Source organism: Ciconia boyciana, chromosome 8 (genome assembly GCF_034638445.1).
Source record: "Ciconia boyciana chromosome 8, ASM3463844v1, whole genome shotgun sequence".
In the NCBI taxonomy this organism is placed as follows: Eukaryota; Metazoa; Chordata; class Aves; order Ciconiiformes; family Ciconiidae; genus Ciconia; species Ciconia boyciana.
The window spans coordinates 56,374,148-56,394,193 of NC_132941.1; the positions used below are offsets into that span (position 1 = coordinate 56,374,148).

Sequence of the window (20,046 nt, forward strand, 5' to 3'; positions counted from 1 at the left end):
GAGCATTAAACAGAGCCAATCATTAAGGAGAAGCTATCCTCCCCAAGGCTTTTCTGTGTGCATCCCTTAATCCAATTTATGTTGGAGCTGTGAGACCCACTGAGTCCAGGCAATGCAGTGTAACCTTACCAGCTCAGGGACCTCCGCATCACACGCTGGGCTTCTGGCAGGCCAGGTAGGATGGCGCTGCCAGCATGTTCTTTCGCACCCACAGCCAAAGTCAATGCATCTGAGATACACGGCATTGCTACCCAACAGCTGATCAGAGACAGGGCGAATTCACTGCTTTTCTCTTCCTCCTGGAAAAATAATAGCTTAAGGCCAGATATCTGAGGGGGGAAAATCCTCAGAGAGAGGCACTCAAAGAAGGTGATAATGGAACTGGCTGGGCTGGGAGCCTGGCCTTCTTTCCCTTCTCTGTAAGAGGCATTGCCTTTCTCTAAGCGTAAGTGCACCCTGGCTGGCACTATTAAAGCTGAAGCTCGCAGCTTCACTTAAATGCCACAGGAACAGGTCTGGGTAGGCAAAGCCAAAGGCAGAGGAGTTTCATGCAGAACAAGCTATTTCTTTATTATCTTCATGTAAAGCTTATGGCAAAATCAGTGAATTAAGCCTCAGCATCCCTAAAAGTATATCTGCATTGCTACATAATGCCACAATTACAGCGTAAGTTAGCTTTACCTGAATAGCATAATGTTTACAGCAGCAATAAAAACATAATTGCAATTAGTAGAGGCTATGTGTTTCAGCAAGCCAAGGTCCAAGACAGGTTGTATTCTGGATGCAAGTACATGCTATGTTATTCCATCCCAGCTATAGTTAGTCTAGCTAAGCAGATTATTCTGAAATCATGCAGCATAGAAAAACTTTCAGATGGGCAAACTGTTAAGTAGGAAAACAATTCCAAGATCTGAGGTCAAGGCACTAAAGAAGAGAGGTAGGTGAAGCTACTGTCTTCCCACCCTTCCAAGCCTGCTGCAAAATTCCAGTTATATTAGACAAGCATCGGAGAGAAAAAAGGAAACTGCAGCAGCTGTAAACTTTTAAACAAAGAAATGCAACTGTAAAACCATAAAGAAAATCCCTGTCATAGCAGGAAACAAAACTGAGATTTGAAACATGATTCACTGTTACCTCATGCAAATAATTGCACGTATGTAAGTCTATACCACAGCAGAAAGAACTAGGTAGCTTTTGGGGGAAAAAAACCCAACAAAAACCCCACCAAAAACAAATAAACAAAAACCAGCAGCAGAAACGGGGATCCAGCCCACCAGCAAGTATGTTACAGCAGTATATGAGAAATACTGTACTGAAAGGATTTTGTAGGTATTACAGGCTACAAAGCTCTGCTCAGCTTAATGTACACACAGCTATAGAGAGAAAATTGCTATTGTTGAGAGTACAGCTTTATACTCCAAGAAAATAATAGCAAATAGATTATAAACAATAAATGATAAATATAATTTCAAAAGGTTTTGGTCTACTTTTCACCTAGCTCTTCAGAAATGTGTGTATTTCAAGCTCTTTTCATCAACAAACAAAAAACTCAACAACTTCCTCCATATTTTTTTTTTTCTAACCACTTCAGTTCCCCCATGCAAGTTCCTCCCATTTACAAGCTCCCTTCCCAATATGCTTTTCTGCTTGCTGATTTATTTAAACCAGGGAGAGGGAACTAGCTGTAGTTTTTAACATGAGTGTTACCTAATTGGTGTTGGTTTACTGCTGTGCTGGTAAGGCTCCCTTTTACTTAAGGAAAAGAGCTTGGCTTCCCACCCCGTCTTCAAAATGGTAGGTATTTTTGATCACTGGTTCTCATGTCTGTATTTGCTCTGAAATATTTTCTGTATAAGTAATGAAGTTCTACTTTTATTTGTTTTATTACTAATGGGCTTGCTCACTGTTACTCACATGGGCTTTCCTATAACCTATGTGCAAGTGCAGTAATTAGCTGCAGGGTTCAAGATAATGAGTTTTTCAGGAGCCTGCTAGGAAATCTCTGGCAGCATGCTATCAGTTAGATGTTAACCTTAAGCTGAGTTACGTTCAGATATATGTTTGCTCTTTGCTCTTCATAATGTAAGTACTGTAATAATACGTAGTGATAAAAGACATTAGTATCTAGAAGTCTTCAGTGCTACCTTTTCTCTGCGTGGCTATGTAAGATGCTTAATGATGATATTCTAGCTTTCTTAGGAGTTCTGTGTGAATTTTCAAGTTGAGCTTTAGTTCTAGCTCTTTAAACCATGCTTGTTGTGTGTCTAGAGATAATTTCCTATTGATATCATGCTGATGCATGCATGTTTTGCAAGAATGTGATCCTGTATTATCTAATAGGATAAACAGTAACAGAACCCATTATACTGACTATTTTTTAGATTTTTCAAAACTTCAAAGGGCTAGGTGAACCCGTTCTATCTTTCTGAGCAGGTAGTTTTCAAGAAGAAAACCTGATATAAAAATATATATGAAAGCTTGGCTTTTCAATTTATCTGACAAAACCACTTTTAGTACTAAGCAGTGTCATGGTGTCATTGCCCCCCAGATGGAGGGACAGTAATATGAGACATAGCAAAATTCTTTATAAAAAATGGCCTTTCTATTTAAGTGTACCAAAAGCCTGAGTTCAATAGGTTTCATGAGCAAGGCCCAGAAATAGCCTGTAACACGTCGTCTGAAACCACAGAGCACTATACTTCCTGAAAGTAACTTACTGAGGCCTCCTTCTTTCCCACCCCCCAGCAGAGTGCTTCTCAGCCAAGATCAAAGGGTACTTGAACTGCTTGGCTCTGACTTTCATACAAGGTACTCTGAAAGCAAATCCTAACTAAAGTGTATCTTCGGCTTAATGCAAGTTACTGTGGATTTTGCTTTGTGGTTTTTACATGGCTCTGTTCAGCAGTCACTGCTGACCTTTTGCACTTTAGCTTCTCTCTGAATGCTAAAAGTTGAATGTTCCTAAACCCTGCAGAACACAAGATTTCTCCTTGCTGCAGCTGGAGGAAGATGGGATATAATGCTTCCAAGGAGGTAGAACTGGCACAGTGGCTCACATCTGCAGGACACCAGGCAAGAGCTGCACTGTGGAAGCAAATGTAAAGAGTGAGCTACTGGTGGTTAACTAACTAATTAGCAACCCCAGTGTAGTTGGTTGTACTCTACTCTTCCTGCTTGGAAAGAGTCAATCTTACCTTACTAATGCTGATGAACAAGTTCTCATGATCACCTGAAAGGCATATGCAAACTGTTTCTTAGGCAAACTTGAGACAAATAATATAATTCTAGAAAATATTCTCCCAGGCAGTGCTTGACTGCTGCTTCTGAAATGGTGCAAGTGTCAGAGGTTGCTTTGCTGTCTGTAAAGAACTACTGTGGTGGAGATGACACTTATTTCTTTCTTCATACTTACGCGCTTGGAGGCACAAAGCTCAGTCACTTTCCAGTGGAGAGAATCTCCTGACTTGGAGAGAACGTTTCATTTCTTCTAGCTAGTGAAGGAATTGCTGTAGAGGTTGCAGGGGGAGGATACAGTAGAAATGAGAACATGTACTCCTGAACTCAAGGCTGTAAATGGTATCACTGTAATCTCTTCTGATTAAAACTAAGCCTTTGCACTCTGGAGCCTAGTGCATCTTATCCCTGACCATTGATCAGGGCAGACAACCGAAGTACACTTTAACTGTCTAGCGTCGTGTTGCACAAGAAGACTAACAGGTGGTTTGAGACATCCTGTGCATTTTGTATCTTTCTGGTCACTGGGAGCTGAGCCCTTCAAAACTCAGGGGTTTCAAGCACCCCACCCCTGCTCCCCCGCATGCTTAAGAAAGCAGCTGCTGCTCAGACTTGCCCTGCAGTGGAAGCTGGTGTCTGTCAAAAATGTCCTGGCTTTGTCTCATGCTGCACTGAGCTGAACTTTCACTCAGTTGATATAGATCAGGTATTACGTATGCATAGGGCATTTGGATTTGTGGGTTAAGCTCTGGGTTGTAGTTGCTCCACAGGAGAGATCTAGGGTAGAGCTGTTCTCTTCCCATACACAGAAAACTCTGTGAAGTACAGACTCCTATTCTCTCTGCTGGCTCGTCTGCTTTGAAGGCAGCAGGATTAAGCGGGAGGATACCGGAGGTGATTAACTAGCAGTGACGTGGATTTGACAAGTAGTTACAGCAGAAGTTCTAGGCACAGGAAACAACTGTCCTAATGCTGGGAATTGAGACAAATTTGCTGACAGTCTCTTGCCACAGCTTGAATAACACACCCTATGTACTTTGACAGGAGTGACTAAAACCCATCTGAGGAAACATGGTTGGAAAGTAAAAGCAAAACACTGTCACTATTCTATTCATAAAGTAGGGGAATTGAAAATAGTCTTTCAGATATGAAAAGCATTTTTTTGTGTATTGCAAACAACATCCAGGTATCTGTGCTTTTTTTGACACAACACTAACTTCTGTAGCTTTAAAGGATGTTAGGTTTTGACTCGCACAGGTATAGTCTCATTCAGTGCTATAAGTGGGCTAATGAAGACAGTTACTAAAAAAACCAAACCTAGAAGCAAATGAGAATACAATACTTCCCAGGCTTTAGAGATAAACTTGTCAACAGGTCTTTCTTTAAATTAAAAATCTGTTTGGCTTATAACTGAAAATCATCCTTGAGTAGCTATAGGGATGCTGGTTAGGTTACGCTGGGATTAGACTACTGTCTAGTTTCTCCTTCTCTCTGTGCGAGAGACTTGTGGAATCAATGCAGAATCTGAAGGCAAAAGCTTTGCTGCATTTAATCCTCTTCAGGCTTTTCTCAACTTGATCAGGTGTTCTCTCTGGACTTGGCGAGTTCTCTGCTCCAAGCATCATTATCCTTCAGGGCCTGATGTTCAGCCTTCCTAGGTGTCTTGGCACAAACTGCCTTGCATGTGAGTCAGTGAGGAGGTGAGAATACCCTAATGGAAAGATTTTCAGTTTACTGCTTATTTACTGCTGCATGGAGCATTTGGGGTTAGTGGGTTCTCTGATCCTTACCACAAAAAGGTCAAACAAGTGTCCTCTGTTAATTTTTTGTCAAATAAGTCCATGTAACAGACAGTAGCTATTTGTGACAACTGCACTGATCTGTCTGATTAGGCAGTGTTAATGTTAAGCAGTGTTAGTAAGTGATAGTAGAGGACTTGGTGCTAGAGACATGATCCCCGGTTCTGTTTATTACCTCTAGCATGATACCCTAAAGGCAACCAATCCTTCCTGGTTTCTAGGAAATTGTCTTAAAATTACTATTAAAATGAGTACACGAGAGCACACTTCAGCCACTAAAACTGGTACAGCTGTACAGGCATGGGATCTCTTCAGTTGCCTGCATATAGCTCTATTCTCTTACTGCGTATTGAAAAATTTCATATACAGGGAAGAGTCATCTGAAATGCACTGAGTGCAAACTCCTTTTGGCCCATCTGGGGACAGAAAAAGACTGGAAAATAGCCCAAGCTGATTGCTATTAATCAAAATTCAGGGGAGTAGAACATGAATACTCTCATATCCCTCTAAAAAGATGTGAGAATAGATGTGCCAAGGTCTAGTTTTGCCAACTTCTAACAAGCTAAGCTTCCAACATACAAATGGTGCAAATGTGATTTGCTCTGTCACTTGGATCTAGTAGTGGGTTCTGAGTTAAAGGAATAAAGTTTGCCTATCCAGCTGCCTCCACCAAGCTGCCTCAGTGCTCACGCTATAAAAAAGTGACTTGTTCATGTTAACAAAAGAGGAAGTGGCTGACTTGCACCATAAACCAGACACTGTTTAATCACCTACAGAAAGCTGCTTACTAACTGCTCCAGTAATGGGTTACAAGGCCAAATGTATAAATCATGAAGAGCAGCTGATTGCCAAATTCACTTAATTAATAAACTTCAGTCTTCCAAACAGAGCAGCGCTAGACCCTAAACTGTTAAGTGGCTTTGCCCTGAATGTAAACTCGATCAGCAGACCTGGTTTAGGGGATTTTTTTCTCCAGGCTCAGTTGATAAAGGCCCAAAGGAAGGGTGTTGAGATGGGTGATACCCTGTGCTGCAGAAAGAGCAGGTTTGTGCTTCCTAGGTTTGATATGCCCAGTGACTGGAACTGTCAGTCAGTGCAGAGTGCCAAGGGCAGCTCCTGTCTTTCTTGCTGTAGCACAATTTTTTTTGACTCTCAATACATGAAACCGAGGTCAGGAGTTTGAAGGGCACATTGTAACTAAGGCTTAGAGAAGAAAAGAGGTCTAGGGGGTTGGTACTTTTCAGATATGTAAGTGACATGCTTTTGGCAGTTTGGACTTGATGACAAGCCTCTGACGTACCCTTTCTTACCCAGATGGTGAGCATGCAAAGCATGCCTTCTCTCACCAGAGATCACAGTTAGGATTGCTGATTAACACAGCCACTGGGAACTGAAAACTACAAAACTGTAAACCAGACACAGTGATCTAACTCTGGTCGGTCTGGGCTCAGAGACCCAAATTCTGACTTACGGGCCTGGCTGAATTTACTAACTGTTTGGAAAATACCTTCAACTTTCTTGGAATTATAGCTAAAGGGTAACTGGAGCCCATTGCTCAGAATGCCTGGTATTCTTGTACAGGGCTTTAGTTAGTTGCTAGCTGACGTACTATCTACTGACTGGGTTCCTTTGATTCTGTATGAAGGAATTTGAAAGGGCGTGGTTATTCGTCTTGCAAAGTGTGATGTGTCATGTCCTGCAGAGCTATTTAGATACTAGCAAAGGTAAGTGTGTGAGATCTGAGTTGATTCACACAAAAAGCAGTCACCTGTACTAGATTTGTCTTGGCCATTCAATCTTAGACATACCAGAACACTTTAGAGATTAATGTACTTGTTTCTAAAGCTGAGGTAGATGTCTCTGTCTCTTATAAGAAATCCTGCATTCTCAGTTTTTGCTTCCTTACTCTTGAAGGAAGAGACTCTGGAGGATGCAAGCAGCAGAACTGCTTCTGTATTTCCCAGCTAGACTTCCATTGCACACATTGACTTCCATGGCACACCACTTCCTAGTGGAAAGTAACTTTCACAGTTTTGACTTGTGCAGTTATCTCGTGCTGAACACACTTTCACTATCTGAAATACTTGTACAGCATAAACCCTGCTTTCCAGTAAGAGCAGCTGATCATGATGATACTGCTTGTCCTGCAGACTTATATATGTAGGTGTAACAAACATGTAATTTAGCAATACCCCTATTATTTTAGCAATACCCCCTCCTACTGGACAGCTATAATATTGAGGAGTTTTCTTACTTCCACTACTCACATCACTGAACTGTAGGCATTTTTTGGTTATACTTAATTTGGGAAATTATATACAGGTTTTCCCCAGGCAGATTTTTACTCTTGAATAGAAAGAATTGACATCTGTTCCTTGTCTGACTTCATCAGGCTTCAGCTTTTTGTGGAGGTGGATGCAGCATAGATTAAGATTTATGGGGACAGGCGACTTGAGATCTCTTAAGAGGCTTAAAGCATTGCATAAGCATGCTTCATTATTGTACCAGGACTCTTCAGGGGCAAACTGCTGAAATGATTTGTAGTATTGCTTAACAAACTACTTAAGTAACCATGGCTCATAGGTAGTGAGCGTTTCTAACTCATGTCTACTAAACCTCCTGTTTGTTTCAGGTTCAACTCTGGCTCCACTGATCCAGCACAATGATGTGGATACTTCAAGTCTTGTTCTCACCGCTCCCAACACCAGCATTGATTAGTCTTATTGTATTTGGAGCTGCCATCTTCCTGTGGGTGATAAGCAGGCCAAAACCTGTTTTGCCTCCTGTTGACTTGAACAAGCAGTCAGTAGGAATTGAGGTAATACTTACTCTGCTTGTGGGCATGGACTATTTTTGAGCTTAATCTGCATACTGATCCATTCTGACTCTGGGTATTAGTGGAAGCTCTCCTGTCTGATACACATAGCCTTCTCTCCCAGGTGTACAACTCAACAGTATGGTGGGGAGAAGGGAAGTCGTAAGACATTAAGAGTAAGAAACAGCAGCTCTTGCCAACAGGGTTAGGTGGGCTTTTTACCAGATGGCCTTGGCTGTCACTGCCTTTTTTCTGTATTTTAAATGCTTTGCATCAGCTTCGAGGCTGGTGCTAGACTTCATGTAACTAGGCAAGTGGTAGCACTCACTCTTAGTCAAGGTCTCTCTAATAACCTGTAATTGAATATTAATCTAGGCCATCTAGAAAATTCCTCTGCATATGACTGATGACTGAGTAGATCAAAATCAGGAAGGAAAATGAGACTTCCCTAACAATGCAATGCTATTGAAATGCTTTAAAGGGGATAGCTGGGAGAATGGCTGAGGAACAAATGACATTGCATCTGTTCTGCACTGTTTCATAACTGTGGAACTGCATCTGTTCCTAGGGAGGAGCCAGAAGAGGTGCCCTCTTGACAGATAATAACCTGCTTTCTTATTACTTTGAAGACAGTAAAACCTTGTATGAAGTTTTTCAGAGAGGACTGCATGCTTCTGGTAAGCTTTGCATCTGCTAGTTAGTACTTGCCTATCACAAGTAAATAAAATTATTCCAAGCTCTTTTGCCTTGCCTCTTGTCTGTAGTAATAATTCAGGCTAGCAAAAGCTTTTCTAGCCTTCTGTGGGGTGGAGTGACAAGTGACCATTTCACACCCCCTCCCCCGCCCCAGTGATTTAGAAGTAGTCTTGGTTGACAGACTGGGCAGGAACAAACATCAGAAGCTTAAGATGGTAGAGTTCAGTGAAGAGTCAGCAGATACTAAGCATCAGAGGGAGTTGGGGGCAACACCTCTGCTTTGTCTTATGATGTGGGTTTTAGTGTAAAATTACTGCCTGCTTACAACAGGTATGAATTTGTGCACATGTGACTTCAAGGGTCCCATGCATGGAAATATGGGATAGCTTGCAGATATTTCAATCTCATATGGGTTGTGAAATGGGAAAATATCACCAGATCTTGGAAGTATTGCTTGTAAGGATAAAGCCAACAGTCTTACAATCTTGGTTTGGGCAAAGTGCTTAACTATGGACGCTGTGCACTTCCATGCTCCCTACAGTTAGCTGGATGTCTGACTGAAAATATTTCCCACTTATTGTTGCATTGAAGTGCTAAGCAACTTCAGCACTGAGCTTTACAACTGCTTTTCTGAACTCTTCCATTAGGAAATGGCAGCTGTTTAGGCTACAGAAAACCCAACCAACCTTATCAGTGGCTGACCTATAAACAGGTGAGTATTGTACATGACAGATTATGTAATTTGGGATACTGTCTTGTAACACTAAAGTGGGGGAAAATTATCTTACAGGTTTTGGACAGAGCTCAATACCTGGGATCAGGGCTTCTGCAAAAAGGATGCAAACCATCATCAAACCAGTTTATTGGCATTTTTGCTCAGAATAGGCCAGAGGTAAGCAACAAATTGAATATTCTTTCCCAGAATATTCTGACACCCTGCAGAGAGAGGAGGGTCTGTATTTAAATAGCTTGAGGCCACATGAGGAACAGTCACAACTGGCTTTTCCCTTCCCAGTTCCCTTATTACTGAGCACATACCATGCCAGGCATGTAATACAATGATCTTGAACCCTCACTACTCTAAGAATTTCATGGACATGCTCCTTACACAACTCCCACTACTAAGGTGTGCATGGGCTAGTCGAGCTGTATGAAATCTGTAGGTAATCCTGTCTTGTGAGCTGCTAGTTTTCCTTAGCTGTACTGTTTTCTCTCTTCAGTGGATCATTTCAGAGTATGCCTGCTACACTTACTCAATGGTTGCTGTTCCTCTCTATGACACTCTGGGGCCAGAGGCCATTGTATATATTGTTAACAAAGGTAAATACTGACTTCCACTATTTCATAATGATTTCTCTAAGAAGCTTTGTTTTGAGAAGGCTGAAGTTCAAGGGAATTTGATGCAAAAATCAGAGTAGCTTTAACCTTACTACTCTTATACTTTTATAGAAACTTAATTAATTTCTGTAAATGAAGCTGCTTTGCGGGGACATGGTTCAATGCCTAGAAGAAGCCAGTGGGCTTCCTATGTCTCTTAGTGTATTGAGTGCAAGTCCACTGAAGACCTGCTAGATCCTGTGGACCATCCTGCAATCAGAGTGCTCAACTATTTGCTATTTGAGGTTTTGCAATCTTGAACTCCCACGCTGCCAAACAATCAGACAATGCAGACAGGCTTGCATGCAAATTAATACTAGATGTGTCTCTCTGATTTAAAGTTGTAGCATGTAAAGAGTGGAGGAGGGAAGGGTAAAGATATGCCTAAATCTGTTTAATCTACCTGGTTAGGGCCTGTTGCTCTACAGAAGCAACAACTAGCATGCCATCATGGAAGAAACTGGCGAGGAAGCTTGAATAAATCTTCAAACTTTCTTCCCCCAGTCTTAGGGGAGATATGGGGGGGGAAAAATATCCACTGCTGTCACAATGATCTGGGATCCAACTCATAAACAAGATTTGACAAGCAAAATCACTTCAACAGTTATGCTGGTGAACCTTGCAAACAGGTCTTGCCTTGGGACTACACAGCTGTGACCTACTAGGCTAACAGGGAACCAGCATGTTCAGGCAAATCCAATTCCCCTGCTGAGTTAATGGGAAATGCTTTTGTAATTGCATAAAACACTTGCACATGCAGGGAAGCTGAAGCATTAACTCAAGAATTTTAGCCACCTCTTTCAAACAGGTCTAAATTTCTTTAGATTTAAGGAAGATGGCTAAACCTAAACAATCAGTGAGGACAATTCTGAGCTTTTATGGCAATACCGAAAGTTTAAATGCCTATCATCTTGACTGTGACTGAAGATACTTCTCTTCAGTTCCTCAGCATTTGCCCTCACTTTGTATACACAGAATCTCAAGTTTGCCCAATCAGTTGGTCATGGTAGGAGGAACCTTCTCAGCACTGTAAGCCAGCCACTGAATCCATATGAACAAATGCAAATGGCTTTAGAACAAACCAGTGCTATCTTCTAAATGTATGTGCTACTGAGCTGTCACTCACTAGCCTTGTGTCTTTTAAAAGACTTCTGAAATGTAACTTCTTTTCTGTAGCTGACATAAGCATAGTGATCTGTGACAAGCCCGAGAAGGCACAGATCTTGCTTGAGAACTGTGAGCAAGAAAAGACCCCATGTCTGAAGACTATCATTCTCATGGATCTCTTTGATCAAGAGCTCAAGGACAGAGGAGCTAAAGCAGGAGTTGAAATTCTAGCACTGCAGGAGGTTGAGGTAGGTGACTAAAGGCTTCTGCTTGATCTTGCAGAGGAATTCCTTGCCAGATAGACATCTGGACCTTCTCTGGCAACAATGACACTTTAATGTAGGTGTTATCCAGTGGTCACACCTGTACCTGAGATCTTGATGAGCAGTCATTTCAAAACTTGATATATTTAGCCAAATGGACTTGCAGAGTTCACACCATTGACTAAAGTTGTGTCCGTGTGTTGTGGACAGTCAGTATGCATTAAACTGAAGACTTCCTTAGCTTAATTCATGGTGCAGTTGTAACAGGATTTATCAGGCTTCTAAGCTGGCAGTTGAGTCTAATTGAAACTGTAAGTGCAAATTACTGGCTGCTTTGACATGCCAATACTAGGCTTAATCTTCCAGATATGATGCATAAATGTAAAGTATAAGAGGTGTGGCCTGTATCAAATAAAATGAAATATCTCCACTCAGGAATTCCAAATTCCTTAAGTAGTTCTGATCACTTTCTACACACTCAAATTCATGCTTTCCACAACCCCAGGAGTCACCTTTTCCACGTTGTGTGTATTAAATTCAGGAAGACCAACATCTCCCTCTGAATGAGACAGAGTATCAAGAGGCAAAGTAAAAACAAGTGTTGCATTTGAAATGCAATTATCTATTCACCTACTGTTGTTGCACATCTTTCTGTTGCAATTGTTAAGATGCGTTTTCTCTCTAACACAGGAGCTGGGAAGAAACAACATCAGAGAACCAGTTGTAAGTATCTCTGTGGAACAATTATAAACTTGCAAAACTAGTCTCTGAAAAGACTTCTTGCCATGCAGCTAGTAGAGGAGGCTGGCAGGATTTTTTTTTGTATCTTGTCTTGCTGTCTCCAAACAGAATTCCTGGTTCAGTCCACTTTAGGAAGTGTATGTAAATACTGATAAGCAATATAATCCTTACTCGACCTTATGTGGCTTTTTCCCTCTAGCCTCCTAAGCCTGAAGATCTTTGCATCGTGTGTTTTACCAGTGGAACCACAGGTAAGAGAATATACAGTGATGCTTCCTCACTAAAACTACAAGTCAAGTTCACTAAGACAAAGCTTCTTAGAGCTGAGGGGAAGAATAGCCAAATTCATGTTGTCTTACCCTATGAAAAATACAGAGCCTTAATGTTAAAGAGATTGGTTGTTTAACTGTGTCTGTATTCTGACCCATGGGGGCTAGAGAAACATCTTGTTTCAGCATTCTCTATGCTACTCCTAATTACTCTGCTGTTTCAGTAGACATTTCCTTTATATAATATCCATAGCTGAAAGCACTCAAGATGAGGCACATGTGTGATCTCTTAAGACAATGCATGCTATGACTGAGCCTAATACCAAGATAGTTCAAACTGAGCCAAACAAGACATGGGAAACTGACAGCAGAAGCAGTCAGAGCCACAGCTGACTTTGCTCGATCTCTCCAAAGGTAACCCTAAAGGAGCCATGCTGACACATCAAAACGTTGTTGCAAATGCTGCTGCTTTCCTTAGAAGCACAGAGGTAAGCTACTGCTAATGGTGATCTCTAGGCTATGTCACTCAGTCATGAAACTAGCTTTAATGTGAGCATTTTCTGCAAACCATTCACTCCCATCAAACTCATGCTTTCCTAAGAGCCCATATTTCAATGGGACAATAGTATTGCAATAAACTTGGTTTAACCTTTAACAAGAACTTCTACACATAAGTTATTCTAGAATGAGTCAGTCCTAAATGCCAAGAGTACTAAACTACCCTATTTCAAGTCTTGCCAAAACATAAAACTAATCTTGATCTAGTATGGCTGAGTTACAGCTCCAAATTTTGAAGAGGTGATGGATGAGCCTGAGTTGCTTCAGTCATTTGAAGTGTCCCCTTCAAAGTACTCAAATTGATCCAAACTTTATTCACTTTCTGCTTAAGAGTAACTCCAGCAGGCATAGGGAGTGCTAACCTACTTCTGTTTCTTTCCCCTCTAGAACACAGTTGAGTGTACAAGTTCAGATATCACCATCTCCTATCTTCCCTTAGCTCACATGTTTGAGAGAGTTGTACAGGTAAGTAGACTGTGTGCATGCTACTAAGCTTCTGTAGAAGATCTTGGATGTATGAACTAGTTCAGACAGTAACACTTGTTAGAAGCCATACCTAAATGGTTAAGACCACCTACCTAAAATAAAACCTCTGCACTGACTAAATAATCCCTAGTTACTTCTCCAAGATATGGCTACTATCTTCATTAAATGAAGCTTTGTTCTTCAGTCCAGCCTCACTGAGTCTGTGATTTACTAAGAAATCAGCAAGGGAAATTAACAGCATCAAGACCTTAGTCAAACGCAGTGAAAGCTAATACATGAAGAGGAAGCAGTTTAAGAAGTGGAAGGAAGCAGTGGATTTAGTACTCGGAGGTAAACAGTGGTATGTTCTCCACTGTTTACTCTGCTGGGCTGTGTCATCCTCCCTATCTGGTTCCTAAGCTGAAGTTCTAGTCTTCCAATTAATGCACTTCCTCCAGCATGTTGTAGGAGCAAGGCTTCCTCCAGGGAACATTAGCAACTTTGTGGCAGGATCTAATTCTTCTACATGTAATGGTCTCCAGAACAGTCTCTTAACCTCAGTTCCCAACCCAGTATTTAAAACAGAATGCGTCTTGTCCTATTCCTTGTCAAGATGTTAAATTCTTCTGTTGCCTTGTATTTAAATATCTAGGTATCTCAAAAGATACCAAAATAGAACAGCTGTTACATTGTGGTGAAGCTCATATTAATTGTATTCAACCATAACATGAAACTTTGTTTTGTGGTGCTCATGGACTACGAATCAAAGTTGCATGCCAGAACTTAATCTATGCATCTGGGCTTCTATAAATTAAATTATAGTAAAAGGTATGATAGCCTTCTGTATTTCCTCGAAACCTTTTCACGCAAGAACTTTCCTACCACTGTGCACTGGAAATCATGCTGCTTTCCATAGACAAATAATTATGGCCAATGAAGCTAAGAATTATCCTTGACTAAGCTTAGTCTGGTCAATTTTTAGACTGTGGTCTACAGCTGTGGAGCAAAAGTAGGCTTCTTCCAGGGAGATATCAAATTGCTACCAGATGACATGAAAACCTTGAAGCCAACGCTATTTCCAGTTGTACCAAGACTGCTCAATAGAATATACGACAAGGTATGTGAGCAATGTTAGCTAAATTATCTTCATGTTCATATATCTAAGCAAGCATACAAGTTTAAATTAATATTGAATGTATCACAACATCACCACTAGTTAGTTAGTCCTTAGCAGGAAGAATTCATTAAAATCCTTTCTGAGGAGATGGAAAGAGTCCTGGGACCTGCAGTATAAGAACAGTGTATCCAGTCATGACTGAGCTAAGTCTGTTGCTGTTCACAGACAAAAAGTTTGTTTAGTTTTGGAACACAAATGAAGCAAGTGCAAATCTAGAAGGATCCCTGTCCCTCAAAGCTATGGCTGAAGTATGTCAGCAGTAACACAAATTAGTATTGCCCCTTGGTTCATCTCCTAAACCATGGCAGTAGTGAAGACAGACCCTAGAACATCAAAGTAAGGTATGGTCCCTTCTAACAAAGCAAGAACTGGAGGTACAGATGTGAGTTAAACCCAAGAGTTACCAATACTTTTCTTTGCAGATACAAAGTGGTGCAAAGAGCCCAGTGAAACGTTGCCTCTTAAACTTTGCTGTGACTATGAAGATGGCTGAAATAAAACAGGGCATAATTCGAAATGACAGCATTTGGGATCAGCTAATCTTCAAAAAAGTTCAGGTAAGTTATTCCAAGTGTAAATAAGCTGAGCAATGTATCATTGGAGGATCTGATGGCTTCTATTTCACTTGTAGGAAACCATGGGTGGAAGGGTGCGTATAGTGGTAACAGGCGCAGCCCCTATATCTCCCTCTGTCCTGACATTTCTTAGAGCAGCACTGGGCTGTCAGGTAAGCTGAGTTTTTCTTAAAGTAAGACCTGTTTGATTATGTGCAAATAAGTGACCAATGATACAGCTGTGGTCCAGCCCAGCTTGTTCCTGGGGAGATTGCTGTCAGTTACACCAATAAGACCAAGAAGTCCTAAAGGCTAAGATTGTCTTGGCTTCCTTCCTAAGAAGAAGACTTGAGCACAGGCATAGTTGAAACTGAGCTCTTTTACACCATGGACTTGATGTTCAAAGAATGTTCATCCTTTCTCACACAGATCTTTGAAGCTTATGGCCAGACTGAATGCTCAGCTGGATGCACTTTCTCAATGCCTGGAGACTGGACAACAGGTATGGTAGCCGAGACTTGGAAACTCTCCTACAGCTGTCAGCAGAAAGTGGCACTCAAGCTTAGGTGTTCTACTGCTTTTAGTTCAATGAAAGTTAAATCCTGGGTACTTAACCTCAAAGTGATTCTTGGTAGCAACAGTCAACTGTATGCTTAATAGGTACCAAAATTCTTTGACTCAAGTAGGTGAGGATCTCTTGTGTAAAGTGACATAGGTCAGCTTAGACCCTGTCCCAGTGTACAGGAAAGGAGTGTCTGTACAGAGCTGAGCAAACTGGACAAGGACTTCCCAAATGGCATTAAGAAACTAGCTTTAGCTCCCAAATAACTGGTTTTACTCAAAGAATTATGACTAAAATATCAGGCATGATACTTGACTATTTTCCTGAAGGACTACCTGACCTTGAAGATTTAGCTTTCATCTTAGCAAGGATGTTTTTATTATTGGGTATTCTAAATTCAAGCTGAAGTCACCATCTTTGAGAACACAGTAACTGCAGAGCATAATGAAGATGAAATGCAAATGAATACCAGGGTCTATGAGGGAATTGTGTGGAGGCAAGTGTGGTACATGGTTGGTGTGGTTGATTACACCAATAAATGGCTCTAAGCATTGAGACTTAGCTGCTACTTATCCTGCATTAACTGTCTGAAAATGGCATTACAATAACTTTCTTGAACATTTGGTGTCAGACTCCTCTAAATAGTACTGGTTCTTGCTAAAGCAGTGAACAGAGCTATAAAGTATCTGCTATCACTGAAGTCTTTCATATGTAGGGGGCACCCAAGTTCTCCCATCTCACTTCAAGACATAGTCTTTCTAGCTTTAAATCAAATAAGACCAACTGCTAGCAGAATCCCCAAAACATAACCGTCCTTGGGTTTTTTTCTCTTAGGCCATGTTGGAGCCCCTCTGGCTTGCAATATCATAAAACTAGATGATGTGGAAGAAATGAACTACTTCTCTTCTAACAATGAAGGCGAGGTAGGTACCATCTCCTGTGTGTGTCAGGAAGTACTGAAACATAAGACTTGGGGACTAACAATGTTCTGTGCTTGCTATAGGTCTGCATTAAAGGACCAAATGTGTTCAAGGGTTATCTGAAAGACCCTGAGAAGACAGCAGAAGCAATTGATAAAGATGGCTGGCTCCACACTGGAGACATAGGGAAATGGTTGCCTGTGAGTAATTTCTTAATACAAACCATCCCTTGGATGTGAATTCCTGGGTAGTTTACAGTTTAAAGCTGGAGAAGTGAATTCTAGGATAAAACCTTACACAGTATTTTGTTATCATTCACCAAGTAACTCCAGGCAAAGCTCCAAAGACCAACTGGGTTACAAGATCTCAAATAATACCTGCTAGGCCTGTAGTTAAGACTATGTCACTTCCACAATGAAGAACAACGAGGTGTCTTGGTTTCTGTCAGAGGAGAATAAAGGAGCTGTCTAATCATGTTCTGAGCTAACTGAAGAAATTAGAAGAAGTGCCCCTTCTCTCTGTAGAGAGCAAAGACCAGTTCCAGACTTGCATGTGTCTTTCATACAACAAAACCAAACCCATTATCTTTCTGCTTCTTACAGAAGCAAGATAGATACTTGAAACTAATGGCCTCTATCTTTAACTTCTAGAATGGAACACTGAAGATCATCGATAGGAAGAAGAATATATTTAAACTTGCACAAGGAGAATACATTGCTCCAGAGAAGATAGAAAATGTCTATATCAGAAGTGCTCCTGTAGCCCAGGTCTTTGTACATGGGGAAAGCCTGAGAGTAAGTGATGTTAGGAGTGAGCATCCTGCAAGATTCCTCCCACAATGAGTTCTGGAAGATCAGGGCACAAACGTATGCATATACAAGAGTCCTTGAACAAGATCTGTTCCCAAGAGTGCCACGTTTATAGGAATATCCTTTCAGACTTTTTAGGCTGTCTATAGCCTTCCCTCTTGACACCAAAGAAAAGGAGATCTTGGAATGAAGTTGCAAGTTGGGTAAAGGTTAATTACATACTTGTATGGGATTTGTATGTCACGCCAGCTCTGTGTAGTTTCTCTGTTCCTTTGCCACAGAGGTGTCACCTATGCTAGCAGAGGCTAGTCTTCAATCTGAAAACCAGCCAAAAGTAATTGCTGGAGTGTTTAGCACACATAATGGACAAACTGCTCTCTGAACTGCTGTCAGAACTCGGATAAGCGAGTTGAAAGTCCTTGTAGCTACCTTCCAAATTCTGGAAACAGATGGGGATGTCGATGTGGCTTAGTATAGAGATACTGTCCATAACCAAGTTCACATAGACAATCAAAGTAATTTCAGATGCCTTATCTTGGTCTAAACATGACTACTTCCCCTTGTTTTCAGTCTTTTCTAATAGGTATAGTGGTTCCTGATCCTGAGACACTTCCAGGATTTGCAGCAAAACTGGGAATAAAAGGTTCCTATGAAGATGTGTGCAAAAATCCAGTGAGTGGCTTTACCTTTTTAGTGGGTTATAGGTAGAATTTAATCTGAAGTCCAATCTTGCATTGCTTTGACTTCATTTTTACCCACCTTTTTTGTAAATTTAACTGCCTTAATGCTGGGAGAATCATGCAAGCAGCCTTAAGGTAAAAACTGAAACTAAGTCTAGGTGTCTCTTGATGTTTCAAGGGCTATCACTGCTTCTTTTCCAGTGAGAAGATAGATACAATCTTGTAGTGGCCTTAATAGGAGAAATCTTGAATGCTGAAATATGTACATGTATTCTTGCCAGCCTCAGTTTTCACTGACTAGGCAATGGGTATGGTCCCGAACTGCAATTACAAAATGGCAGCTCTACCCACTCTGTTCTTGCTCTGTTTCTTCTAGGCAGTGAAGAAAGCTATTTTAGAAGATATGGTCAGACTGGGGAAAGAGGCTGGTCTTAAATCCTTTGAACAAGTGAGTACTTCCAAATCCTGCTTGTCACAAGGACCTGTATTGCTAATGCAATGGCTGGGAAGTCTGCATTCCTGTTACTGACTGTGCCAGGATGGGATCTAAGACAGCTGCCCAGGACAACTGATTGAAGGAGGCAGTGAAACATTGACTTGGTCAAGAGACAGGCGGCTATACAGGGCCACAGTAGCAACTGCCATGAGATGGAGTGGAGGCTCACCATAGGCTGCAGGAGCTGTACTGTAGTTCCAGCCTATCTGCTTGCTGTCAGTCAAAAGGAGTTTGACTTGCATCAAAAACCAGTTTAGTTACTGGAGGTCCTGAGACTGAGTTCTTGCACTGAGCTCAAGGAAGCTGGGAAGAACTGTTGTTTGTCCTCTAAGCAATTATGTAAGTGTCATGTACTAAATTATTTTGTTTTAATAGGTTAAAGACCTGTACATCCACACAGAGATGTTCTCTGTAGAAAATGGACTCTTGACACCAACACTGAAGGCAAAGCGAGCAGAGCTTGTTAAACTCTTCCACAATCAGATTGAGGACCTCTATTCGAGTACGCAGGAGTAAGTGGCTAATTTAAATTAAACTGCATGGAGTATCCAAACAAATCTGTGACACTACATGACCTATGGAGAACACATGCATGAGTGGAGGGGAGCAAGGAGAACTTAAATATATTGTTTCTGGTATCCTGGAAAAAATTACTTTCAGATGAAGATGGCTATGGTATAACTGACAACTGGCAGCGATCACATCTTGCAGGACTAAGAATCAGCTGTCTAAGCAAAGCCAGAACTTTCATCTTCCTTGGACTGTGAATGAAGCACAAAAAAACACTCAAGAGCCTCAGCCTTTACAAGGCAGCTGTATGCACATCTCGCTGTCAAAAGCAAATCCTGTTTTCCTGCTCCAACTATGAACTCCATCGCTACCTTTTGTGGATTGATCTGCAATCAGACTGAACTCTTTCATGCAGTTACATATTTTTTTTGGGGGGAATAGTTCAAAAACCAGGTGCAGGAAGGTAACACTTCAGTTTCCACTCAGGATGCTATAACCTGTCTCAACTCAAGCTGTCACAGTATGAATTGGAGCTTAACATCTGTTCAGCAAACACAGAAGTGAGTTTCCTGTTCCTAGCCCTGGACCACACAGTATAGGTTGTTTTTAATGAAAATGAGTAGTCTGGCATCAACTGGTTTACAAAGCATGTGTCTAGAGCACACAGTTTATACTCTAGTATGGGAGGCACTGGATCAGTTTTGCACATGTTCTCAAATGCAATAGCAGTTATAAAGCCTCTACACTTACAAATTTGAGCCTGGTAAGTGGAAAACTTTAGCTGTTGTTCCTAAGGATATAGGATGCAATAAATTGTAACTGCACAATCAAACAAAAGCCTGTGCGAGTGACTTGTTTCTATGCTGCAATCAGACTGTCAGCTGCAAGGTTTACTGCTGCCTGGTTATAGATAGCTGCAGCTAGAACACAACTGCTGCAGAAAGCTAACTTGTTTCCTATGCTGTCACTGCTCAGCCACAGCTCCAGCCATGAGGCAATAAGATAGGGCCAGAC

At 41.3% G+C, this 20,046-nt stretch overlaps 1 protein-coding gene across 1 annotated transcript; it reads left to right on the forward strand.

Moving 5' to 3' along the window:
* Positions 1-1,673: 1,673 nt before the first annotated feature.
* On the forward strand, positions 1,674-19,787 carry ACSL5 (acyl-CoA synthetase long chain family member 5). Its single transcript, XM_072869903.1, has 21 exons — positions 1,674-1,794; positions 7,666-7,851; positions 8,417-8,525; positions 9,192-9,256; positions 9,335-9,436; positions 9,765-9,864; positions 11,098-11,276; positions 11,982-12,014; positions 12,232-12,283; positions 12,716-12,789; positions 13,247-13,324; positions 14,307-14,441; positions 14,924-15,058; positions 15,133-15,228; positions 15,485-15,557; positions 16,452-16,540; positions 16,621-16,737; positions 17,188-17,331; positions 17,917-18,018; positions 18,403-18,474; positions 18,898-19,787. Exons 2-21 carry the CDS (start codon positions 7,696-7,698, stop codon positions 19,036-19,038), a joined length of 2,052 nt encoding a protein of 683 aa, XP_072726004.1. The 5' UTR covers positions 1,674-1,794; positions 7,666-7,695; the 3' UTR covers positions 19,039-19,787.
* Positions 19,788-20,046: the final 259 nt, after the last annotated feature.